Source organism: Heliangelus exortis, chromosome 3 (assembly GCF_036169615.1).
Source record: "Heliangelus exortis chromosome 3, bHelExo1.hap1, whole genome shotgun sequence".
In the NCBI taxonomy this organism is placed as follows: domain Eukaryota; kingdom Metazoa; phylum Chordata; class Aves; order Apodiformes; family Trochilidae; genus Heliangelus; species Heliangelus exortis.
This window is the reverse complement of record NC_092424.1, coordinates 44,449,709-44,476,811: the sequence shown is the minus strand read 5'-3', so window position 1 is coordinate 44,476,811 and position 27,103 is coordinate 44,449,709. Positions and strand designations below refer to the sequence as shown.

Here is a 27,103-nt window from a genome sequence, read left to right as displayed (position 1 = left end):
TGGTTGTGCCCTCTGGTGGCTAATTTAATGTCTATGATTTTGAATAGTAATGGGAGTGTATAAACCATATTAGTACATAAAGTTTTCTGTTTCAAATTAATACAGTTTAAATTGTATTCTTATGAACAAACCTTAGTCAATCCTGTTCCTCTTACATAATTAACCCTAAAAATAGAGTTACCTAGAGTTTCCCCTAAAAATAATTATTGTCATCAAAATACACAAATATACTGCTTTCTTAAATAATACAGAATGTGTATTTTCCTTTCATATCAGCCATGTTCATGGCATTTTATCTCACTAAAACTGTTGTGGAAAGGTTCTTACTGTTTCCTTTGCTTTCCTTGCTTAATAACTTTTTGTGTCTCTCTATGTTGTTTTTTTCTTTTTAACAAACTAAATGTTGTTTTCTGTCCTGTCCTTCCTTCCTTCCTGTCTACTTACACACCTTCCATCTAGTCCCGTTTCATTCAACTGTGAACTGTTTTCCTTTTTGTATTTCCTCTTCTTCTTGACTTGCTCCTCACAGAACTCACAAGCCCAGTCTAGACGTGAGGACCTAATAATCCTTACGAACTTCGTACTAATTTTATTGGAGTAATTTATACCAGTGGAACTTGTGCTGTTCTTCAAGTCATGTTTGCTTAAGCACAGTCCTTAATATATGTTAAGTTCCACAGAAGTAACATTCTCATATCGTTGCTTTTGTTCACTCTTTTGGTCATCTACTCAGTTTTCTACTTTGTCCAGCTGTAAATCTTCTTCCATAAAAAAACCGTCTCCTGTGACAACCTATAGAGTTCAATTGTCTTATATGCTTCAACAGTTATGGCTTAGGCTTTTAATTTTTGAAAGATTTTGTAACAGTAGTTTGTCTCTACAAGTTTGGTAACAGTGGCCTTGTTTGTTGTTATTTTATACATGGCGCAAAGATGCCTAGGTACTCCTGAATTATGTATGATCCTCTGTTCTTGCTGTTCTTTCTCTCATTATCAGTACTGTTGTGTCTTTCCTGCAGTACAGGAGATGACAACCAGTGGTTAATTTTAGCCTTATAGTTTTCTATCGTATCTATAGTTTCATTATATTGCCTATTAAAATTACCCATTTCATTATACACTAGTAATACTTGTCACCATTTCAAGGAAAATAATATGCATCATCTAATCTGCAATATTTCAAATAAAATGTAATATGATTTAGAGTACTTGGAGTTTATGAGAAGTTTCCTACCTACTTTCTTTGTATTTACACACAGAAATGTTTTGTGTTTGCCTTGGGGAAAGATCAATGGTTTGATAAGGAAAAAAAAAAAACCCTAAATTAAGTCAGATAAACAAACACCATAGAATAAAGTTAAAAGAATGCTTTTTCTAAAAAAGAATAGCTTGTGTTGTAATCATCCAGTTAAAAATTAAACAGAAAAATCTTGTGAACTGTATCACAACCTGTTCTGTCTCTGATAAGGGTCATGATATATTTAAAGTCACCTTAGTTAAGAAGAGGGAGGATGGGTCATGGATTAATAGAGTGCTGTGTGAAAGCTGTGGATTCCAGTTTGATGTGTCATTACTCAGCAGGTATTCATTTTGGTGCTAAGTATTGCACTACAAATCTCCCAGCAGGTATAGACTTCAGTCATCTTAAGAAGCTGGCAGGTTGATTCTTTCTCAGTTCATTTGTGTAATTCTGTGTGTACTCTATTTTAGGAACTGAAGGCCATCAGTTTATCTGAACCCTATTTTCTCAGAGTATCCATTCCTTTTTTCACTTCATTTATAATACATAACTTGAAATGCAGTTTAAAACGTATTTGTTATGTTCATTGCCTGTTAATGTTTTCAGCTAAAGCCTTAGCACTTTTAACATTAAATATTGCTTCTGTACAGCTGATGGGAAATGTTTGGCATCTGTTGGGCTAGATGATAATCATGCCATTGTGTTTTGGGATTGGAAAAAAGGAGAAAAGCTAGCAACAACCAGGTAAGAATGCATCTAGGTATGAATGTCTCCTGTGGATACATTTTCCTGAGTGTATCATCCACATGAATTACTTTGTTTACCTGAACAAACAGAACACCTTGCTGAAAACAGAATAGTGTTTCAGAGCAATATATCCAGATAAAAAACCTTGAAATCTACAGCTTAGCATTTGGAAATCCTGTGGACTATTTCTGTCAAGAGTTCCCTAGCCTTTTTGTTAGGACAGATATATTGATATTGAAGTTCATTAAATGAGTTTCAGCTGAAGTTAATGTTTACTCCCAATTTTATGCCCTGATTCAGGGCAGAAGTCATTAGGGATGCCATATTGTCCTTTACGTATTACATTACATGTTGAGTTCCATCAGTGTGCATAACCATATCACATTTCTAAAAAGAAAAAAGTGTTCACTCTAATATAAATAGATTTTTCAAGGTCTACTGATCTTGCTTTCTTTCTGAGTCAGCTTTTTTTTTTTTTTTCTCTTTGCGTTAACCATCTGAAAGCTTAGCTAATAAATCGACAGTGAAGAAGCTTTCGCAATTGTGTGAAAGCATCAATGTTGGGAAGAGGATTGGATTACATTTCATGTATTTGCTTTGTTTTGTTCTAAAATATTGAATTGCAACATTTTCTTTATTGAAACTGGTTGTGCATGTTAGAAGAATCAAACAGTTTGACAACCTGGTTTCTATCTTACCCTGGGAAAATCAAATATGCCTCTGAGGTCATGATACCAGAGTTGTGTAGAATTTATGTAAGCATGGACATATATACCAGAAAGGCAAGGATTAATTTTATATGCTGTCTGCAACCATGTAACACCTAGCATTGGTCAGTAGAAATGATTAGTATAATTTAAAAAAAAGAGCCTGGGAAAGATAATTTACTTTTATTATTATATGATGACATGTTCCAGAACAACCAACATTTTCTCATGGCAGGACTATATCATTACTGAAGAAATAAATGTTTTGATCCAAATATGAGTGTACTATAATCTATATTAGCTGTATGTTTTTATCTCAGACATCCAGTTTATTAAGCAGCAAGATTATCAATCCTGTTTTGAATTTGTGATGTAGAGCTTGCTTAACAACAGTGTTGGCTCTATTGTAAAACGTGTCATCTGCTTTCCAGTCCTAGTTTAACTGTCTCCAGAGCAATTGTGCTTCAGACTCACAAGTGAAGAAACACCTTATGTATTCCCATGTCCCTGTGCTTCTAAGCTTTTAAAAACAAGCTATTGTTGGCTGTCAGGCTACTTGTTGCTCACAGGAGACATATAAGATTAAGTACTCAGGTTCTTGTAAGTGTCCGATGTACCGAGTGTGTCTATTATTATTGCTAATCTATTATTTTGAAAATATGCATGGTTATCACAGAGAGCAGAAAAATAGTTTGTCTTCTAAAGAGTTCTAATTGTTATTTATGTTTTAGCAGTGCCTAAAGGCAGATACACTACTCCAGTAAGCACAGTAGGAGATATAAAGAGAGGAACAAAAACCAAGACAGGAGAGATTACATCTCAATTTTAGACATGACTCTGACGTGGCCTTAGCAGACAAGATGTCTTACAATCTCCTTACAATCATGTAGGCCCACAAGAAGAATTCATCTGAAGGGATAAACCTGAAAAATTAAGTGCAAACTCTCTATGTACAAACATTTATTATATTTATTCTGCAATGACTTCAGATTTATTTTTTTATGAACATTCTTTTTGCTTAATCTTCTTGAAATGATTTATTTAAACATGACTTCCCAGTTTTCATCCTTGCCACAATGTTCAGAATATACTCATTTGTTTTCATTGCTTCTTTCTTTAGCTTGGCTCTACTATTTCCTGCTTAGCTTCATTAAAATCCTTACTGAGTACATGTACACTGTTAGAATTAAAATGCATCTGAGCTTTTTTCAGCGGCTTCTTGTGCCTCATCTGCTGATGCAGTGCTGGTCCTGTTTGATCCCTGTGGTCTGCAGTACTGGACTGCAATCCCTAAGGGAGATTAGGGGGCATTGTCGATTTGATTTACAATCTACATCAGTGAATGTCACTGTTCTCCTTTTTTCTTTCTGTAAGAGCAAATATCCTGTCCCAGTTCCTTGGAACATAAGGACACAAACAAAACCAGGGAGGAAGCGTAGGCGGTGCAGTCCAGATCTCCTGTGTCAGCACTAGAGATCCTGTCGCACAGGCAGACGAACTGTTGTCATTTTACAGGGACACCCACACTGGGATGCAGTTAGTTTGATTCTGGACTCAGGGCCAGAATATGCCTGTGTGATAGATGCTTCCAGAAGAAGCAGTGTAACCAGCCTGAGCTGACAGGCTGGGCACCATTATAGCAAAGCAAAGGAACAGGAGAAGGAGGAATTGCAAGAAGATGTACTGCAGATATAGAAGGTGTCAAGAGCCAGTTTTTGTCTAGTCTGATTCAATGAAAGAAAATACCAAAATTACCAGACCCATGTGATTTTTCCAGATCTACTACGCCTCTCACACAAAAGTGACATTATCTTAGTACAAAAACTAAACATTCATTTTGAAAGCTAAGGTTTTTTGCTTCATTTTTGCTTTTGGTATTTTATAAAATTGAAATAGAAATAACGTCTGGGAATATTTTTTGCAATGGTAAAACTTAAACCTACAAACTTCTATAAATACATACTCCAAAATGAATAACTTTAATTACCCAAAAACTAAATCTGAAGACATATATGCTGCTGAACTAACTGTTTCCTGAATTATAATTTCATAAATTGTTGCTTTATTTTTCTTCTTAAAGCACAGAAGGTTAGAGATTTCCTCTTTTCTTGACAGAAGTTTTTAAATATGTATTGAGTTCTTATCTAGTTAAATATCTATGTTGTCTTCATACCTTCTCTCTAACTGCTTTGACCTTTGTTGCCTGCTTCTTCATTATGAAGCAGAAATCTGAGCTGAAATTCAGTGGGAGACAATTTTTATTCACCACATTTCTGTAGCCTACGTGGGGTATGCTCAGATATATTCTGCCAGTTCTGTGATTCATATTTCCAAGGCTAAACTTTTGCAGATTAGAACCACAGCTCTGCTTTTTGTTAGACAGGGTAATAATGATAGTGGAGATAATGTAGACACAGCCTCTGTGACTCCTCTGCCAATCTTTATAGTCTTGAAGACCCAAACTCTTGTATTGGCACCAAGACTATGACAGTCATGGTGATTAGATTCTCATTGTTGAAGAGTAGTTTGGTTAATCCAGTATGATGAAATGGCATTTAGTAGGCAATGTTGCATCATCTTTTACTGTGTTTTTAATTTTTTATTTTATTGCAGGGGCCATAAAGATAAAATATTTGTAGTGAAGTGTAATCCACATCATGTAGACAAACTTGTCACTGTTGGGATGAAGCACATCAAATTTTGGCAGCAAACAGGTACTGTATTGAATATTTTATATTACTTTATTAAGAATATGTATATTTTTAGTGCAGGAACAACATGTTCTCAGTTTAATATTTGGTAAACAGATTATTGCTTTACAAATAAAATACATCCTTATAGGGGTGAAAACCTACCTCAGAATCAGCAAAAATTACACTACTCCTTCCTCTTGGAAAGTCCTTTCCAGCTAATTGTTTTTCACCTGGTCATAATAATGAGAGTTTCTCCTGACCAAGCATCCTCGGCTCTCAGAAAACATGCAGTCCTGTAATTCACGTAAGCTGGTTATAAGCCTTGTTGAGAAAATGCCAGCTGATAGCCAAGAACCTGTCTACTGAAGACAGAAGTTTTCACCCTGAAAATATTGATGTTGCACTTAAGCAATCCTTCAGCTTCAAGATACAGCTGTTTTTCTGTTATTAGAGATGAATTCCATCTCTGTTTGAAGCTCCAAGGCTGGAAAGATAGGTTTGAGGGTGGACCTTAAAATACATGCTTGGGGAAAACAAGAAAGGAAATAAAAGACCAGGTATTTTGCTCAAGTTCAGTTATAGTAATTTATCTTTTATCCATTAGGCTAGAAATCATGATTTGGCACCACAGGAATCAATATAGTGTAATTTTATGTGACACTGGAATTTTTTTTTTCATTTTCTAAATAATAAAAAATGAAAAATAGTTTGCCATTGTTCAAAACTGGATTAGGTTCTGAAAACTTACAAACAAAATATTCAGAACAGGAAGTACCTATAGGTTTAGATAGTTCTGTAAAACTCAGACTTGGTTTCTCGATGAAGAGATTTTATTTTTTACTCAGGGCTGGATTTTCTATTCTTTGTTACTTTTAATCATATAAGCAATACACAAGTGCTCAGTAAAAAGGTCTCAGCATCTTTGTGTAAAATTCGGCAATGGTAGGTGACACAAGGGCAGCTAAAAACAGAACTCAAGAGAACTCAACATTAGATAGTTTTAAGAAGTTCCTATATTTATACCATACTTTACCAGATTCAAGAGGTTCAGATGCTCTCAGTTTAAAAATTTTATCATTTTTTTCTGCATTTTTTATATTTAAGTGATTTTTATAGTAACTAAATAGTTGTGTTGCTGATTTTCAGCTTGTGTTACAGGAATTTGCAATAAGCAGTACCTTACTCCAGGAATAGTCTTTTTGCAATAAAAATAGTATATTTTGAATTAAAATTTGCACAGTGGACTTAGGACTATCAGTCTAGTGTTAACTGTGAAATATATGATTTCATATAAGGACACCACTGCCTATATCATTTTGTAATTATAAATGTATTTTTGTCTATAAGTATGTTCTGCTTTCTGAACTGAAGTAAGGCTGTGGCAGTTTGGTTCTCTGACAAACATAAGAGGAGCAAAGGAGCAAATTCTTCCGTTTATTCTGCAAAACTGCTGTCAAATTGACAGGTTGCAAATGGACAGCTATACCAAACCTGTAATATCTCATTTGTAGTTGTGGTTACCCCTAAAGAGAAAACACTTGGCAGGCTGTTCTGTGCAAAAAATGTTCTGCCAATAATTGTATTAATTCTCATGCAATTCCTTACAATTGCTTGGAAATAATCTGAAAAACAGAGCCTGTACTTCTTCACAACTGTCTTTATTGACTTTTTAAATTGTGTTTTTCCCTTGTGCACTACATTTTCAGTATTTCTGTTATCTACCATGTTTTAGGCAATCACAAGAGATGATGGGGTCAAGGTATTTGTCCTTTGCAGCACCATGGCTATGAACTGCAATATAAATACTTACCTTTGTTTATATTGCAGGTGGAGGCTTTACATCAAAACGAGGAACATTTGGAACAACTGGAAAATTGGAAACTATGATGAGTGTTTCATATGGTCGAATAGAAGATCTGGTTTTTTCTGGTGCTGCTACTGGAGACATTTATATCTGGAAGGATACTGTGTTGCTTAAGACAGTGAAAGCCCATGATGGACCTGTATTTGCCATGCATGCACTGGATAAGGTATTTATTGTCTTATGTGATCTCTTCATCTTTATTATTTTTGTTGCAATACTGGACTCTGGGAGTAACTAGCATATCTCCCAACAAAGTTACTCATGTTTTGTACATAAGTATGTAAGCCAAATATTGTTCATTGCACTAACATTGAAGGTACTTTAATAAACAAAACCATAACTGAAAACAGGTTGTGTTGGATGAATCTGAATGAGATTAAAATTGCAAAACCAATCTTTATGACTTATTTAGTAGGTGTATATTTGTAAGCATCAGACTACATGTGCTCGTTATGTGACTGATAGCTTTCTGACCTCTAAATATGTAGAATTTATTTCTCACTGTGCTCATGCATGTCATTTTTACATTTTTAAGCCACTGGAGAGTAGCAGATAATATGCATTTCCTCCTCAACCTGATCCCAAAATATTTTTGCAATATGAAATTCCAGAATTATGTGAAACATGGTATTTTTAACTGATACTATGACTGTGTCTTAAGCAAGCAAGACTTGAAATATCCAAAGATTTTGGTTTTCTGAGTTACTTATTCCAGATATCAAAAATATTTTTCTTCAGTTGTGTCAATAAATCTTTAAAAGAAACTGTGGCAAAATACATTATTGCGATCACATGAAGGCAGCTGGAGCAAAGTTCAACCACTTGAACTCCACTGGCAATTTGAAGATATTGTTAATGGAATATTCTTTTTGAGATTATAATTTCAACTTTAAAAGTATAGTGTGAGAAGAAGAATATTAGGCATTAACATTTTTCTCTATCAAGGTCAATCCCCGTGGCTCAACTTTTTCAGGCTCGAATTGATTGTTCCTAGCTTTTCCATAAGTTTTTCTATTTGATGTTGGGACTCTATCGTCCTCACTTCCTTTTTTGTTAGTTAGTTATGGATGCTGTGTTTTGCATTCACGTGACACACATAAAGAGAATCTACCAAGGGAATTAATCAAAGAATTAATGTGGTCCCTATACCTTATTAGAACTCAGTTTGATGCATCTGTCAATTGAAGTCCACTGAATTTGGAATAACTTGAGAGGGTATTACTGCCAGCTGCTGCCTCTTCTAAGGATGAAGCACATATTTTTCTACAGCTTATTTCCACATGCAGAAAAATGTTATGGTTAAGGATTACTGTTTACAATAGTATGCACTCCACATGGTTGTAAGTCTTTATAATCTTCAAAAAGCAGCCCTCTAAATCTTCTCCCCTTATGTTTTTTTCCTCATAGACTCCACTATTTTTCATTGGTGTCAATAATAAAATGCAGGGGATAATTTATACTGCCTTTGGATGTGCTTTTATAGATATTAGTATCTGTGTGCTGACATTTGTATGTTTTCATACTGCCATCATACAGGGGTTTGTAACTGGTGGAAAAGATGGAATTGTAGCACTTTGGGATGATATGTTTGAAAGATGTCTGAAGACATATGCCATTAAAAGAGCAGCACTATCTGCTAGTTCTAAAGGTATTATTTTTCATTATGTTTTATTAAGGACTGGTAAAATGGCAGTAATTGGTGACAAATATCACCAGAACAAACACAAAGGAAACAGTAATATACTAACCACTATGTGCTGGAACATTCTCTTGTGATTGATTTAAGTTGTATTTTGCTCAGTCCTTGCCATTTACACTTTGTTCTGCTATTTCATCTTCTATGACATTTACCTTTGTTTTCACTGAAGAAATTGTTTTAAAATGAAATGTCACAAGACTGTGAGTCTGGCTTTTCCCATATCTGTTCTGATTAGCAGCTAACTTTCTCAACTGGCCAAAGTTCCTGTAGTAAAGCCCCAGGTCCCTGTGAGTTGGAAAGACGTGTTTTAAATCCTATCTCCCCAAGCATCAGTGTGGAAGTCTGTAAAGAGATATTCACAGATAATTGCAAAAGTCCTTTTTGGTGGAGCAACTGAAATCCTTATACACCTACTCCATTAAAGCAGTGAAATATCAATATTGATGTTGCTACAAAATAGACTAGCACCACCTCCCCTGCTTTGAGCTGTTAATTAAATCCATGGGTTATTTAGTAGTTTGATCGGGCAAGTGTATCTTTAAACACATTTTAATTATTTTATTTTAAACACATTTTTAAAACATTTTAATTAAACACATTTTAATTATCAGTGATGTAAGCTGTATAAATCATAGGTGATAAGAAGCTCCTTTTTGTTTCACAATAAAAACTTAAAATTAATCTATGTATTCTTCAGGTTTACTTTTAGAAGACAATCCCTCTATTCGAGCCATCAGTCTAGGACATGGGCACATACTAGTGGGAACTAAAAATGGAGAGATACTTGAAATTGATAAAAGTGGTCCTATGACTCTACTTGTTCAGGTACTGTATGAATCTTCCATATCAAAATATTCCCTATAGAAATACAAGACATTGTAAGATCTTCACAGTAATTTTCATTCTGTTTTAACGAATCCTTTTGATCACCATTCCTTCCCTTGCTCAGGTAGATATTAATGATTTCTTATATAAATGACCTTGAGATTCACTATGAATTACAAAATTCTGAATGTAAAACAAACAGTCCATTAAGTTCAAAGGCTAATGAGACTTTTTCGGAATTTTTTAGGCATTTTAATTTACGACCCAACATAAAAATTAATAGTAGAACTAACGTATATTGTTTTATTTTAACAGTGTTCTTCCACCTTCCTCTCATTTGCTTTTAATGAAATAATAGTGAATTCTGAAGGATTCTATACTTCAATGTGTGAAAAAAATGTTTTAGAGTTATGACATCTTTCTACAGTGATGTGCAGTTGTCATTGCACATGTTTAAAAGCATAGAGAGGCCTCTTTTTGCAAAACTGTATTTTGCAAAGTTCTATTAAGATATTTTCATATGTATGTCCAATGATATATTTGGTTCTGCTTTGGTTTAGTGTCTTGAATAACCATAATGTCTATATGTAGAAAATTATATATATCACTTATGAAGATATAATAACTGACTAAATTAACATTCTTTTAAAAAAAAATAATGTTTCTTTGTTTTTTTCTTTCCATTCAGTACTGATCATATAAAGAATCATAGAATGTCAGGTTGAAAGGGACCTCAAGGATCATCTAGACCAGCCTTTCTAATGTTATTGTTTATATGGTGTGTCTCAGAGCCCCATCAATCTGAGACTTAAAACTTTCCAAAGTGAGAGAATCCACCACTTCCCCTGGGAGACCACTCCAATGTCTGACTTTCTTCATAGTGAAAAATTTTCCTCGTGTTCAATTGGAATCTCCCCAGCAGCAACTTGTGCCCATTGCCCTTCGTCTTGTCCCTGTGACTCCTCCTGGGAGTTTCCATCTTCTTTGTAGCTACCCTTTAAGCACTGGAACATTGTAATAAGGTCTCCCCTAAGCCTTTTCTTGTCAAGGCTGAACAGACTCAGTTTTCTCAGGCTGTCCCCATATGGCAGGTGCTCCAGTCCTCTGATCATCTTCGTGGTTCTTCTCTGTAGCCTCTCCAGCCTGTCTGCATCCTTTTTGAACAGCAAGGACCAAAACTGGACACAAAACTCCAGGTGTGGTCTGACAAGCACTGAGTAGAGTGGGATCATGGCTTCTTTGTCTCTGCTGGTGATGCCCTTGTTGATGCAGCCCAGCATCCTGTTGGCTTTCTTTGCTGCTGCAGCACAGTTTGCTCATGTTGAGCCTGCTGTCTGCCAAAAGTAACCTTTCAATTTTGTATCACCTGCATGGCAGCATTACTAAATGTGTAAGGTTGTGTTTTATAAATTATTTAACTCATTCACTAATTTGGAATTGCAGTCTCATCCTAATACAGTTCCCTTCACGTGAACAGTAAGGTTGCCTATATGAGGATTTCAAGATAAAGTTCTGTTTGGGGCATAACTATTTTCTGTTCATTTCAAGCCAGGAAGAGCAGGTGTTACAGCTAGTAGTAGTGGAGGAAATGATGAAAGCATATACTTTAGATGTTTATCAGAGGAAATTGACCAAACAATTAGGTTTCCTGGAAAGTGGAAAATTTTGGAGGGAGATGGTGAAAGCCTTATTGCCTGACACTTGTAAAAGGAGGCAGGGTGAGTGCCTAGAACACATTACATAAACCCAAATGCACTATTTTCTCTTCTATTAAATAATTTCCTTTAGGGGCATATGGAGGGAGAAGTCTGGGGCTTGGCAGCTCATCCTCTCTTGCCTGTCTGTGCAACAGTGAGTGATGATAAAACACTGCGAATCTGGGAACTTTCATCCCAGCACCGCATGCTGGCAGTGAGGAAACTCAAAAAAGGTAACTCTCATTTGGCCATACACTGCAATAGTAGCAATACTACTCTGTAGCAGTTCCATCTCTGCTTTTTAGTGCATATCACAGGCACCAATTAGGTAGAGGACACAGTCATTGAGAAATTGGAAGCATAGGAAGTAAATTTTCTTTGGCATGTGTCAAGTCAATGAGATGGGTAGAAAGAAAAAGGATTGTAATGTGTTGTAATGAATAATAATAAAGTTAACTTTAATCTATTGTCTTTTTGATTCCAAGGGGATGAGTTGACCTCAGATTCTTTTTCCATCCTGCAAATATTTTAAGGCCAGCATATTTGTTGCTGACCTTAAGAAGTTTCCTTATAAATAGAAACGTAAAATTTTCCGCATGTTAAGCACAGTCAGCCTTGAATGGCAATGTGAACTTTATATGTGATACCAACTTCTCTGAAAATAAACAGTTTTCCTGCCCTCTCCTCTGTATTAAAGTAGACAAGATATGTTGAAATGCTGCATTCTTAAAATTATTTATTTCGTTTCCTCATTCATATTCTTCAGGTAATTTGATGGTATAAATTCAGCATGCTTCATTTTTAGTGACCAATCCAGAGCACAGGAACTCTAACTGACTTAGGGAAAACAGAGTCAAATGTTTCTGAGAGGTGAACTCAGGGATGGGTGAGGAAAGCTTTATGAGACAGTATGTAGAAAAATAATGTTGAGGCAAAAAGTGGAGGAAGTGTAGTGCATATCTGGTTTCAATGTGCTCCACCTGAACATCTGAAAGAAACCATTGCTCAGTCATAATGAGGAAGCTTTCCATAGTATATATATCCATATATATTCCGAAAGATGTGTAGTTATACTGCCCAGTATGAGTCTTACAATTTTCCATCTGGATTTTCTTTCTGCATGGTTTTGGGCTGCTTCTCTCTCTCTCTCTCTCTTTTTTTTTTTTTTTTTTTTCCTTCTCTATCATTGATGTGTTTAGAATGTAGTTGGTAGGTGGTATTTGCAACTAAAGCCATTTTAAGACCAATCAAATCATCACTGCCAACTCAAGAACAGCCTATACAGAAGATACATCCCCATGCAGTAAAGCATTAATGGTAGCCCTCCTATCATATATTTAATAAATAACAAATTTATTTTAGAGGTAGATGCTTAAGGTAAAAACCTTTCAGTTGCAGTTTACTGCTGATTTTCTGAGCCCCAAGTTTGTAAACCTTAACACACTTTTTTCCATTTTCTTTTGTAGGTGGACGATGCTGTGCCTTTTCTCCTGATGGGAAAGCCTTGGCTGTAGGGTTGAATGATGGAAGTTTTCTGGTGGTGAATGCTGACACTGTTGAAGATATGGTCTCTTTTCACCACAGAAAAGAAATGATCTCGGATATAAAGTTTTCACAAGGTATAAGCAGATGATAAAGTGAAAGGGCAGTGTTTGGAATTGGAATTAATTTTTTTTCTCTAGATATGATTGAATGTTCAGAAGGTCGACTGGATTTACATATGCTCCATGCATCTAAAAAGTTATGGATTCTGTAGATTGTGTGCAGGCTAGTATACTAGAGCCCACCCCTAACCTAATGTCTTTGGATGTACTACAGTAATAAAAATCCTTAATAATTATAACATGTACACCCTTAATAACCTCTGTGTCTCTTCTTTACAGAATCTGGAAAGTACCTGGCTGTGGCTTCCCATGATAATTTTGTTGATATTTACAATGTACTTACCAGCAAAAGAGTTGGCATTTGTAAAGGTGCATCGAGCTATATCACACACATTGACTGGGACTCGAGAGGTAAAATCTTTGTCCAGAGACCCAGTTTTAAAATGCCTGTAAAACAAAATAGCTGAAAACTGTTCTTATGCCAGTTACTAAAAAAAACTATAACTACTAATGCAAATGATCTTTCAGTATCAAGCACCATATGGGTTCAGTGCAATTACATTTGCTGATGGAATTCATCCTCACTTATAGTGTATGTAGCAGGGTATATGGTACTTTGCTGACAACATATGACTAAAATGTCACTTATGAACATAATACTGCTTTTCTTTGCCCTGTTTTTTTAATAGTTTTCTAGCATATGGCAGATTTTTCTTTTCCATCCTTTATTTCTTTTCCTCTTTGCCATGCATTACATGGCAACCAAGGCAATGAAGAGAGCCTTATTGTCACAGCTAATTAAGTCTAGCAGGACTGATAATGAGCTCGTGCAAATGAGCTTTCCTGGACATAATATGATTCTGTGTGGAGCCACCTGTGTGTCTGAGCCCTGCTCCCCCTGAGGTGCTAGTCCCAAGCTGTGGTGCAAGCTGACAGACAGCAACAGGAGCTGACCTCCCTTTCGGGTCCGGGTGCTGTTCTTGAGCACATGAGCCATGCTGCAACTTCACTGGCAGCCCTGATAATCTCATTACTGATAGGTGTAAACATAATAATAGCAATTTGTCTGATACTAACAGTAGATCTGTTCTTGGATGCTCTTGGGTGTTTTACATCCTCAGGTATCAAGTATAATAAAACTGAAAATTCATAATGGTGTTTATTGGAAGCTCTAACTGAACTTCTAGATGTAAAAGATTAAATGTGCTGAATTGTATAGCCTGTCTTCTACAGGTCAGATAGGAAGGATGTGATACTACTGTATTCCTACCTTGCACTTGGTGTCACTGATTCCAACAGACTGAATATAGCTTTTGTAGCAAAAGGCAAGGTGCTCACTCAAAGTGTAGCTATGTTGGAACTGCACAAGTTCATACCAGTGGATAGTCTGATCAGTGTTTCTCAGTGGAAGAGTACATTCCCTGGCAGTGTAGATATTGTAGAACTGGTTTTATAATAGTAAATCACCACAGTATTTCTTACACCAGCATAGTGGTTATGATTTTAAAGATTCAGAAGATGTCCCTATTTTTCTTATATAAAAATATTGCAAAACTGATTTTCAAAGCATTTTTTTTGCTTCTCCATGTGCAAATGCTTGCTAATATACCCTCAGTTGCATATAGGATCATCTTCTTAATATCACAGTATTTGTATAGGCATAGTAAACTTCATATACAAGAACTATATCCCTCTTTGGCAGTGCAAAATAGACAGGAGTTAACAAATTTTTTAGCTTTTGGCAGAATGGTCTTGCAAAATTGTTATTAAAATTAATAGCATACACTTTTAAAATTTCTATTATGATTAAAACAAGCAAAATATTTCTTACAAGAAGAAAGTGATTTGCTGCAAGACAGTAATTTGTTAAGGATATTTAAAATGTTACTTTTGCAGTGAATCAGGAGTATGGGGTTCTTATGAGAGTAATTGTAAGCATCTGGTTTACTTTTGCTATTGATAACTTTCTGGAGGATAATTCCTTAGCTTACCCCCAGAAATCTTTTCATTCAATCAAAATAAAGTTTATAATATTCATAATAATTAATAATATTAATAACAAACTCTTATTTCATATCCAGGAAAGTTATTGCAAGTCAATTCTGGTGCCAAAGAACAACTATTTTTTGAAGCACCAAGGGGGAAAAGGCATATTATTAGAATTGCTGAGGTATGAATTATCCTTACTGGATTTTTTTTTTTTTTTTAACTGTGAAATTTATTTTTCTGAACTGTTAAAAATTAGAGTATTTTTGTCCAGTGGTATACTTTTTCATTGGAAAATACTGTATTTAAAATGGATAGAATTAGAATTGTTTAGTCATTATGTATAGCATGTTTCCTAGCATTTGGAAAGCGTAGAACTTGCAAGTTTCTGTTTGTATCTCTGAATTTATTGTTATTTGTTTAGAAGCAGTCATTGTCCATAATCCCCTTTCCTGAACAGTCACATGGTTTCTGTGCAATCAGTGGCAAGTTATAAACCATCATGTTATAAACCATGTTACAATTTACAGGTTATAGATCATTTTTAAACATTATGCCTTGGCTTTGAAGGGTGCTGAATATTTGTGACACATCATTCTATAAAATTGCCAATGTTTAAAGAGATTTGTATTCAAATCATGCTCTTGGGAAAGTGGGAATTTTTTAAGTTGTAAGCCTTTTGAGGATACACATTTAGTACTGTAAAGCTGAAAACAGCGAACGATTCCTAAAAACACAGAAAAGTTAATACCAAACTTCTTATATTTAGAAAAGTATACATATGAAACCAGTGTGTATTTGTAATGTATTAAGATTTCTTTTGGGGAAATTTTGATTGCAGATAGAGAAGATTGAGTGGGACACCTGGACATGTGTTCTTGGTCCTACCTGTGAAGGAATTTGGCCCATGCACAGCGATGTCACCGTTGTAAATGCAGCAAGTCTTACAAAAGACAGAGCGCTATTAGCTACAGGAGATGATTTTGGGTTTGTGAAGCTTTTCTCATACCCAGTGAAGGTAATGCGAGTATTTATTTATTTCTGAGATTGGAAACTGCTCAAGAAAAGGAATTAAGGAAGACACTGTTTGCAGTATGTCAGACTGCTAATATGTGAATTCTTTGTGCTACAGGGCCAGCATGCAAAATTCAAGAAGTACGTGGGTCACAGCGCACAGGTAACAAACGTGCGGTGGTTACACAATGATTCTGTGCTGTTGACTGTAGGTGGTGCTGATACAGCTTTGATGATCTGGACCAGAGAATTTTTGGGCATTCAGGAGAGTAAGCTGGTTGATAGTGAAGAATCGGACACAGATGCAGAAGAAGATGGAGGTAAAAAGGATTATATAAAACACATCTTTAATTTAGTCTTAATTCCACAGAGGCTCACAGAGGTTTTTAACTAGAAATGGGCAAGAAACGTTCATGTGCTAACGTTCAGTGTAGGGATAGCTTGGCCAGATTTGTTTTCTTTAGTGGTGCCAATCTTGTTTTCTACTCTCCCGCTACAAAGCAAGGATAGTTTGTTTTATTTCATTTTTTATTTTTCTAAGGTTATGATAGTGATGTTGCAAGAGAAAAAGCAATTGACTATACCACTAAGATCTATGCAGTAAGCATCCGAGAAATGGAAGGGACAAAACCACATCAACAGCTGAAGGAAGTTTCAGTAGAAGAAAGGTATGTCACACACAGGTATTTGTTTCCAAATGTACATCACGTTCCTTTGAATCTCTTTCATTCAACTAAAACTAGTCCTTCAGAAATAAAACAGGAATTTTAAAATTCACAAGATAACGTGTAAAATGGTGTTCATAGTGTACAACATGTTAATGTGAGGGAGAAAAATATGTGTGAAACACCTGTGTCTTGTGTTCTTTTCACATAAGCAGCTATGTTCTCTCCTAATTAGTATGTGTAGCTGTGCATATGTCTGCAGCAGGTGTTTGTGATAAGGTGAGCTTGTAAATACTTTCTAGTTAAGGCTTTTAGTGATCTCACTGCAAGATTTTCAGTTGCCTATAAATGTGTCAGGTCATTACTGTTAAAGCTGTAACTTCGCATGGTACATGTTTGCCTTAGGCTGAATTATTCTGAAAAAAATAAGCTAGGAAAAGGACAGTATTGGAGAAGACAGTAAAGAAAAGAGGTAAGAGCTAAGCATAGCAGGTTAGGGCCAGTGAAACCCAGAGCTGGGGAAAGGGTGAGTAAAAAGTCTGCCTGAGAGACGACTGCTGGGACGGATCAGGAGTGTCTATGACCAGTGAAGTACATTCCCCTTGCAATATGGAATACTAAATCTACAGCTGTGTATCCATTTGATGACTTAACTGTGAATCCATGCCGTCTCTTTTGATAAAATTTCTTTTTAAGTGGTCATTTTTTTTTCATGAGTTTTCTTGCTTTTGCCCAACGTTAGGCACTGACAAAAAGAACTGCTGTGGGTTAACCCACAGAAAGAATTTAACTGCAGTTGTTTCCCTTCAATTTGTCCAGACCACGTGATTAGTAACAATACCAGTAGTGTGGTGGCCTATTATTCTCCCCACAGGGATCCTGCCCTAGTTAGATAACAGGATTCATAGTCCTCGGGGAGTACAGTGGGTACAGAAGTAGGCACTGGTGCTGTGTAGGATCCCTGCTGCTGGTGGTGTAAAAGATGAGCTGTGTGTAGAGGAGGTCAGGATGGTGAGAACACTCTGGAGCCTGTATAATGCTGCCTTCTTGTTGCTCCTGTTTCTGTCCCAGAGCTTCTTGGTGATGGCTGGCTAATAGAATATTCTCACAGGCAGCATCTAACTCCGTGTACCTCATTTCTAGCAGTCAGCTGAGAAATATAAGGCTGATTTTGCAGAAACACTATACACTCAAAGCTGCAAGTGGAGATCATTTAAGCAGTTATTGGAACATACATTAACACATAATTACATAGATTAAGGTCTAAGGTTCTCTTGACTACTGAAAACTAGTGGTGACTTTGGAGATTTTTGGGTTTAAGTCTTCTTGGTGTGCTGATTTGTAAGATACAAAATGGAATTGTGGAATCATAAAATGTTAGAGATTGGAAGGGACCTCTGAAAAGGAATCATGGAGTTAGTAATACTTTCAAATCTCATACAGACCTTTGAAAAATAAATTAGTTCATGTTTTTAAAGCTCTCAGAATGCAGTGCTGAACATCATAGACAGAGTAATAATAATTTTGCACCTGGTATTTTAATAGCAGAACAAATGTTGGGTGTGAGAGGAACAATGTTGCATCCCTTTTATTGTTTTCACCACAACGTTATAACAAAATCATGTAGCAGAAGGATTAGGGGTTTATTTCAGTAAAAATCTCAACCATTTCTTTTCCCATTCTTTTAAGGATATTTCTTTCCATTATTTCAATTATTCATAAAAAGTCCTTGTTCCTCCATTTTTTCTATAAAAAGACACAGTGGTAAACATGAAAGTTTTGAGATTGAGTTAAAAAAGGAAAAAAATACTGCATTTTGGATGGATACTGCTAAATTGTGATTACTCATGAAATAACAATTGCCAATGCAATGGCCAGGTGATGCAAAAGCAACAGTAGAGTGAGTTTGATTGACCAAATAAGCTGAGTTTACAATTGTTTTGTACTAGTGAAACACCAACAATATGAGCATAAGCATCCGTCTCCTCTGCAGCTTTTCATCACTATTTTTTATTATTATAAATTTATTATTATATTCTTATATGTTTTTAATATCTTCTCTTTCAGTTACAGCTACTTCAATATATTCACCTTTTTGGTATTTGGAATTTGCTGTTCTGATAAAGTTGTGGACAGGTCCCCTACTTTTCATATATAGTTTGTTAGGCAAATACACACTCACTTCCGTTTCTTCATTGAGTTAATATATATTTCTAGAGTTTATAGTCAAACAATTAGAAGATGAAAGTTTATGGTGAAATGTAAGCCAGACCACTGGCTGCTGAGCTCAGATAGGGCCTTAAGCTGTGAAAGGTACTGGGTTTTGGGTGCAGTAAAATGAGAGTAATGTGTTAGGCTACTGCAGTTGTCAAAGACCTCCATTTTTGGCCACAGTTGTACCAATATGCTCACAATTTATGCAGAATCTCAACACTCCTGATTCTAAGTGCTTGTCTTATAGGAATTATGAGGTAAGTAAACCTCGTAGCAGTGACAGACTTCATCTTTCCTGATAACACAAAAGAATGCAGCAGCTAACGAAGGGTTTGTCTGACCAAATTGTAGATTCCTGGAAGTGCTGGGCTGACTTTTCTTTGCACTACAAAGTGTCCAAAGTGACAGTCGATCAAGCCAGATGTCATTAGAAGTCTACAGGCACTCAACTGTCAGTGCTGAGGAAAACCTAAGTCCTAAGTCAGCAGGTCTTCGAGATGTGGGGTCTTGAAATCTCTGTGCACAGGGCTGAGTGAAATGGCAACAAGTGACACTGAAGCCAGTTCACAAAGCTTTGTGAAAGCTGCTTCTGCAAAGGGCCCAGCTGAAGTAGCCTCTTCCAGTCCCTTCAGATATGAAGAAGGGAACCAAGATGATGAATTCCATTCTCTTTCAGGCAGGTGTGGGAGAAAAGCTGTAAATCTTTTGAGCTGAACAGCTGCTGGTCCCACTTCATTGCAATAGACAAAGATGTTCTTAGAAGAAAGTGTCCTATATTTTTATTGTGTATCTCAGAAAGGGAAATTGTGCATTATTCATAGGTATCATGGTAGAAACCTAGAAATAAGAAAACTAAGTTTAAATTCAGAAAAGAAAAAAAAAAACAACCAATCTTCCAGCTCAAGCTAGAAAGAGGAAGAGCTGGACCTGTTGCTCTGTGTTACTTCTTAGGATCAAGGATCTCAAGCTTTCTTTCATTAAATCTTTCATTTCATGCTTCTTTCATTAAACAGTAATTTTCAGAGGGTGAATTGCTGCTTACCAAGTTATTCCTCTGCTTAAATAATACAAATATCATTCAAAGGCTCTATGTGACACAGGAGAAAGTTTTCGTTCAAGAAGATGGCTATTTGATTTTCCTCTTTATTACAGCTACATTTCCATCTTTTTAACTTTTGTATCTGCTAGAATAAGCCTGCAGAACTCTGCCCCTGCAATAATGAGAGTGGTGAATCTGAAAAACTCAAAGTACATTATGTCTCTAGAAATAACAAAATGTACATTCAAGAGGAATTTGATCTCAGGAACTGTGATGTGTCTCCTGAAACAATTGCAAGTATATCATTGAGAGCTGATTCAGTCAGTGCCAGGTTATGAGTGGGAAGCTCTGCAGCAACCACCACCCTCTTTCTGGAAAGGAGCCATCAGTACATAAGTGGCTTCCCCCATATTAATACAGAGATTTGTCCCTTCTCTCCTTCATCATGGGAAAGAGAGCAGAAGGACAGATTTGACCCAATACTACTGTGACTAAGCAGCTACTGCACACCCGTCCAGCACGGGCTCCGTGCTCTGCACAATCCAGTGAGACAGAAAGGAAATCTATATTACAGTGACCTTCTCCACTGAGCCCCTAAGCAAACTAGGCAGAGAAATATAATTATTGTAAAGGGCAAAAATGTTACGTATGGCAAACTTGGGGATAATACTAAGGCTTTTCCTTTCAAAAGAATATTGAAGCCCTTTATCGTGTGTACTTTTACTGTCTCATTTATTTACATAATGAAAATAGTGATAATTCAGCAAATGTCTTGAAGGAATGTACAAGTTATGCGATAGATTTAACTTGTAGGATTTAAAACGAAAAAAAAATCATGGTCTGGTATTTTGGGGGGGCCCAAGATTTACTGTCTTCCTCTTCAGCTTTAGAATGAAAAATAACACGAAAGCTGATGCTGAAGAGCAGTTTTTAAATTATTTACAGGTGTATTAGTTGGTGCACTTGATTAAAAGAATTAATTTGTTGTTGTTTCTCTCTCCTCTCCCCAACCTTCTTTTTTATCTCTTCTCCCTTTCCTTGTCTGTCCTTCTATCCTCCCCACCTGCCCTTATTTTTTCTCTTCCCTTTTTGCTCCTCTGATTGGCATCCTCTTCTTTGCCCATGTGGTCCAGAAGTGGGGTGCCAATGAGAGGTGCCACAGGAGCGGTCTCGCGCTGTGGGAGCTCCAAGAGCAGTGCTCCCACACCGCGGGACCACTTGGTCACTGGTGGGACTGTCCCAGACAATCCAGGACAATTGTAAGCTATCCTGTGTGTTCTGTAGGAATTGTGCTTCATTGCAGGAAAGGGCTAGCTTTTGAACTGGGACTGGTTTAACTGGCAAAGAATTTGTATGATAACAAGTAAAACGAGCTTGCGAGATGACTGTATTTATGTTACTAATACAAAAGGCAAAGATCTGTTTGCATTTTGCATTTTACTAACCGCTAACATATACCCTATGTTTGCAGCTTTCATTTAGTTTGATTTGCATGACTCTACATAAACTGACAACTCTTGTAATGTAACTGGTGATGGAAAACCCTTTAAAGCAGGTTGAATGTGGAGAAAACAAAAAGAGACATTAGCATGTTTGTCTAGTTTTCTGTTTTCTTAACATACTCGCTTGTCTCACTCTCTGTGAGTTATCTGTCTCAGAGCCCGTTCTCATAATATGTATTATTATGCATAATTTGTAATCATATGTTCTGTTAATGATGAGAAGTTAAAGAAGGTTAAAGAGTTGGATTTTCTCTCTTCAAATATTATTCTTTTGATTATTTATGGCTTTAATACAACAAGAGTTGATCTAAGCTTCCAGAATAGCCCCCACAAGTGGTAAGTACCATAAACTGAATTATTGGACATATGGTTACAAAATTTTTTCATGTACTTTTACATGCACACTTCTGCGGGTGCAGTGTAAAAGCTTTGAATGTGAATCTGTCTTGTATTATGTGTAGGTGGGAACTACTCAAAATGTATCTGGAAAAATGCATCCCCAGGGTGGAGAAAACTTCAAGCTGATTTCAGCATCATCCTACTGTTTGAGAATGAGTAGTGTTCTTTGCATTCACTTGCATTCACTTGTACTTTCTCAACAGCATTATGTCAAGTCAGTGCATCTTAAATGTGTTTGGCAGCCTGATGGTTTCATCACAGTTGTCCCCAAGGCTTGAACACACTGCAACTGGTATTTTTACATTCCCTGCCAACCCCCTGAACTCAGAGTCAATCTCATTTCTCCCACAGGTCAGCACAAAGCTGCCCAAAAGGTCTTTTCCATTTGTGTGACACTTGGTGGGTGTGGAATTGAAGGATGACAATGCTGTCACAACACACAATGTGTCACCAACATTTCTCTCTCTGAGCAGTCACTCCTCAGCTCTGCAATGAAGTTGCTGTGAGATACTTAGCATTTTTTGAGGGTTGCTGTGTAGGTTGTAGTACAAAAGGGACTGAAAAAGCATTGTTTCTGATATGTTTTGTTATTCGGGGGAAGGATGCTGGTTTGCATCCTCTTGTTTTACCTCCCGACCCAGAGTCCTGTGTATATTGGTTGAATATTTTTACTTACATAATGAGCACAGCTTCAAAACATGTCAGAGTTTATTTAAGGGATAGCAAAACAAATGAAAGGGATGCTTCCTTTCAAACACTATCACAAGCCCTGCTAGAAGCCCCAGGAAAGGGAAAGATCTTCCAGCATATGAAGTTGGATTGATTCTGTTGCCTTGGTAGCTCATGGAGAGTTCTGCAGTCTCACTACCTTAGGTATTCAAAACCTTATAGCTCAAAGACTGCAGTTCAGGTTTTGCATAAAGCTGGTTACAATATGTTCCTTGAGGCTTAGCTTTGGCAAAGGGGGCTGAGGAATCATCCACACCGCCCTGCCTGGTGTGTTGAGTTGTGGCAGATCCCTGTGCTAAAGGGCCAGTCAGCCTGTTTACAATGGTTGTTCAGTTTAACAGTTTTAGAGATGTTTAGAACAATAAACTTGTTAAAAATAAAGGCCTTCAGATTTCATTCAGAACTGATTATCCAGCTTATTAATCCGCTTTTCTGCTTGTTTCACGTTTGGAGGCTGAATTAGAATGACATGTGAATGCAACAACAAGCTTCCCTTATACCAACGTGGCTATCACCACCACACCTTCTGCTATACCTTTTCTTTTCTTTTTTTAAAGAGTGCATCAGCATACATGTGAAATCAGTATTGTAACCATTGTAACTGTAGCACTTTTTCAGTGCTATATCAATTTTTAAAATTGATTTTGACTACATGGCTGTTTCCCTCTAGTTTTATTTCAGCTTTGCTTTGATCTGCTGTATAAGAGAGCAGAATATTTTCACAATTAATACTATTTTGTTGTTGTTGTCTTGTGTAATCTATAAAAGTTGAAGGAAAAGTAACAGCAGAAAATGTATAACTCCTATGTAGGTTGGGATGGGAAAATACAGGGGATCAGAATTCACAAAATCATTTAATCACTTCTTAAAGCTTAAAGAAATTTTGTAGCTGATTTAGGGCACTTGGGAGTCCCTCTCCTGTCAGGTAGTCAAAGAGTACTTTTAAAAGCTGCTTTGGAATTTTTTTCTGAAATGAATTTTTTTTTTTTTTTTTTTACATCTTAAATTTTTAATTCTTTTGTCCAAAAAAACCTACCAAGTGGATTATCTTACCTCTTATTGAACCTTATATTCTCTTCTCTAGAGCAGTTCTGATCATTCTGATTTCTGTGTAGCATCCCTCTCCAGTTTGCAGTCATCTCAGTGCTCATGTCAATCCTTTGTTTGAACTCTTCAGCTGCTTCTCTACCCATTTTTGCTAGGACCAGCCTGTCACCTTCTCAGCATCAGGACATTTTTGTCCACCTGTGGCTACTCTAAACCTCGTTATCTCTTTCATGCCAGGGTGTTTCTGAAGATCCAATTCTGTTCCCATTAGCCTTGGAACAGAATATTTGTGTTCTCGCAAATTTGTAACTGATGCAGGCAGCATCTCTCATCAGACAGCAATTACACCTCAAAACATGAGTTTGTCATCCCTGTCCCATAGAATTTATCATAACAGATTTAGGTCTGCTTTTTCTCCTCTTAATTTTACAGCTAAATGGATCTAACTTGCTCCCTCTTCCTTGGCCCTGTTCTCTAAGATATCTCTTCTCCCTCAAGGTGCTCCACTCTTGCAAAGCCCCATTCCCTCTTCCCCTTGCCTAGCTCTCAGTATGTCTGTCTGTTACTCTCTGTCCTAATGCTTGCTCACCCCACCTGTGACTTAGGCTCCTTTTCCTACTCATCAGAATTTCAGGTGGCCTTCTTGGTTAGGTGAGAGGGAGTTGTCACTTACACCTTTTTACATTTCTGCATGAAGACCCATGCAGGCAGTGGCTGGTGTTTTGTTTGTTTAAATCTGGAGTTAGGTCTCTGGTGTGTAACTGTGCATACTCATGTATCATCATGATAACCATTAGTAATAGAAATTTTATTTCCTGTATTCACAGTATCTAAAGAACTGACAGCCCTCTAATGTCTGACTGTGTCTTACCTCTCCTGGAACTCATTCATCCCATAACATAATATAAGCACATTTATTTTAAATTACTGGAAAGAAACCGTTAATGCTTGTATTGTTTTAACTTGCTTTCCTTTGGAGGCAGGGAATTGTCAAGTAAGTACTAACAGCACACAGCACAGAAAAAGCAAAGATTGCTGTGAATGTACAGTGCAGATTGTGTAGGTCACAGAGGGTAAAAATATGGCATTTGTTACAAATTTCTTGTCTTAATACTGCCATCTTATGTATCAAATTAAATTAGATGTAGTCATAGACTTGTTAAAAATGGAAGTTAATTTGATGCTGTTTTACATTTGTGTTATTAAGATGATTATAAAGCGGTGAATGCATACTTGTGTGTATTTTTAGATGTGTGTGTATATATGAATGCACATGAAGTTTGTGTTTGTGTGTACTGTGAATAGATATATATGAAAGCGTATGTGGATGTTTCCAAATGAAATCTCATGCTTACAGTCTAGTGATATCAGTCATGTCATAGTGGTAGTGTTCTCTTGCCTTCATAAAAAAATTTGGCTTGCTCCTGTCATAAACTTTAACTGATATTCCTAGGTAGAAAAATGTAAAAATGCTCCATTTTAAAATTCCACTAAAACAGAAAGAAGAGCAGGAAGCATACTAGAAAATGATTTGTTATTTTCGTAAGTGCTAATTCAGAGGCCTTCGTAATCTGGTCTGAAATGGCTTTTGCTGTTCAAGTAGCACCTAAGGATTTTATTTTGTAAGCTAATTAAGTTTTGTACTAATTTCCCCCACCTCTTCTCCACTGGTGACCACACTGCGATTCAGGCCAGTTGCCACTGGTGGTTGTGTAATGTGACTTGATTGGCCATGTTCAGGGAAAACAGAGGTGCTTGTTTCCCTGTGAACAAAAAAAGCACAGGCTGTCCCTGTAAGTAAGTTGGCTGAGCAATAAACAATTATGAGGCTAAATTGCAGGCTAAGCTAGGGCAGAAAACAAGCATCCATTGTGTGGAATTCTCAACAGTGCTCAGGAGATTGTAAAGTTTCTACCACTGCATCCCTGTCAGGCACCCAAAACCAAACACAGATGGGGAATCACATTCTCTTTCAGTATAAAGTGTGCAGGAAGCATCATGTAGCTTCCTTTTCTCCCTCCGTCCTGTAGTTCAGAGCATACTGAGTGATGTTTCTGAATCTGTAGTCTGGTGCACTCTTTAATTTCTGTTTTAGTTGTTGCTGGCATGCTTGAATAGCATGTTTTGTGCCACAAAGGAATGACTGATCAACTGTAAAAATGCTTGTGCATGAGTGAAATTGTCAGAAGTACAACCTAAACTTTATTAAGTTTCTTACTTGGCTTTGTTTGCTGCTTACAAGGGGATCAAGGTAACTCTCTTGCTCTTTTAATGTCACAAGATCACTTGCTATTGTACTTTGCTAGTACTTAGTGAGTTTGCATGTTTGCTCAGAAGTGGGCTAGCTTGTTTACCTCCAGCTTTGTTCTGTCTTTTTAGAGCTCAGATTTTCACTGCACTAAGCACTCCAGATGTGTAGCAATAAGTGTTCTAGCTGTGTATTTTGTCAATTGTTGCCTCTAATACTTTCCATAAATAATACAGTTCTAGAAAAAGCAGCTTCCTCTCAGCGAAAGGGATTCTTTTCATTTTTCTGAAATTCATTTTTGAAAAATGAGAATTAATGGTAGTTACAGTATAAGGACAAGAACAATCTCATTTTCACAGCATATATAACGTGTGGCAACATTTGGCGAGTTCACACATTTTTGAAACTGTGGAAATTATTTCTAAATTCTGGTGTTGATTCAAGAAATGGAGGCCAGGCATTTTGGTTTTTTACTTACAGACCCCACTGTTGTTTAACCCCATCTCCAGAATCTGCAACTTAAGTTTAAAGGCAAGCAGTGGGATTTTTTGAATTGTGAACAGCAGCCACCAAGTGATGTTTTGGAGCCATTATATCTGGCTCTATTCTTTTGCCATTGCCACTTCTACTCACACCTTCCAGCAAGATCTGTTTTCTGAGTAAATGATGATGAAATGTGATGCAAAATGCAGACCAGATTTCTATGGGCTGATTTCTCCAGTCACCCAGTGCTGTGTTTAGGGTTTTGTTTTTAGGTTCTGTGCTGCTGCCAGTGACAGGGTTAGAATTATCTCTTGTCAATATCTGTTAGCAGCAAGGAAGAATCATTATGCTTAAATTAACACAGTGGACATCTAAAGTGTAGCCCCTGCAGCGGGTATTCGATTTTGTAAGGTCATGAACTTCTAGAGGCTGAGCTCCCTCTGCTCCTCCTAGATTTGTGCCTCTTTTTTTCCTGAAAGGATGAAGTCAAATAGTAGCAGTAAAGGTTATCTGCCTTTAAACACCAGTTCCACTAATCAAATGTTGTTTCAGTCTGTGTTTTCTATTTGTCTTTTTAGCTACTTCTGGCAACTGTAATTAAATAAAAATGCTTTGCTGGCCTTGGTCTGTTAAATTCAGACAGATGAATGACTTGTACATTTTAAAATGTAATAATTTCATCTCTAATATGATTTTGAGAAG

General features: G+C 36.6%; 1 protein-coding gene across 6 annotated transcripts in view; it reads left to right on the top strand.

Annotated features, from left to right (window-relative positions):
* EML6 (EMAP like 6) overlaps positions 1–27,103 on the top strand; it is a 115,460-nt gene that overhangs the window by 69,442 nt on the left and 18,915 nt on the right. For 3 of the 6 annotated variants that reach the window (XM_071740397.1, XM_071740396.1, XM_071740398.1), the window contains exons 17-28: positions 1,890–1,983; positions 5,307–5,407; positions 7,214–7,416; positions 8,787–8,898; positions 9,647–9,774; positions 11,563–11,704; positions 12,938–13,090; positions 13,355–13,486; positions 15,157–15,245; positions 15,903–16,079; positions 16,194–16,395; positions 16,617–16,743. In XM_071740397.1, coding sequence (XP_071596498.1) covers positions 1,890–1,983; positions 5,307–5,407; positions 7,214–7,416; positions 8,787–8,898; positions 9,647–9,774; positions 11,563–11,704; positions 12,938–13,090; positions 13,355–13,486; positions 15,157–15,245; positions 15,903–16,079; positions 16,194–16,395; positions 16,617–16,743 — 1,660 coding nt within the window. Of the gene's footprint in view, positions 1–1,889; positions 1,984–5,306; positions 5,408–7,213; positions 7,417–8,786; positions 8,899–9,646; positions 9,775–11,562; positions 11,705–12,937; positions 13,091–13,354; positions 13,487–15,156; positions 15,246–15,902; positions 16,080–16,193; positions 16,396–16,616; positions 16,744–21,126; positions 25,922–27,103 lie in introns of all 6 variants that reach the window. The other 3 variants (XR_011725188.1, XR_011725187.1, XR_011725189.1) reach the window with 2 other exon arrangements.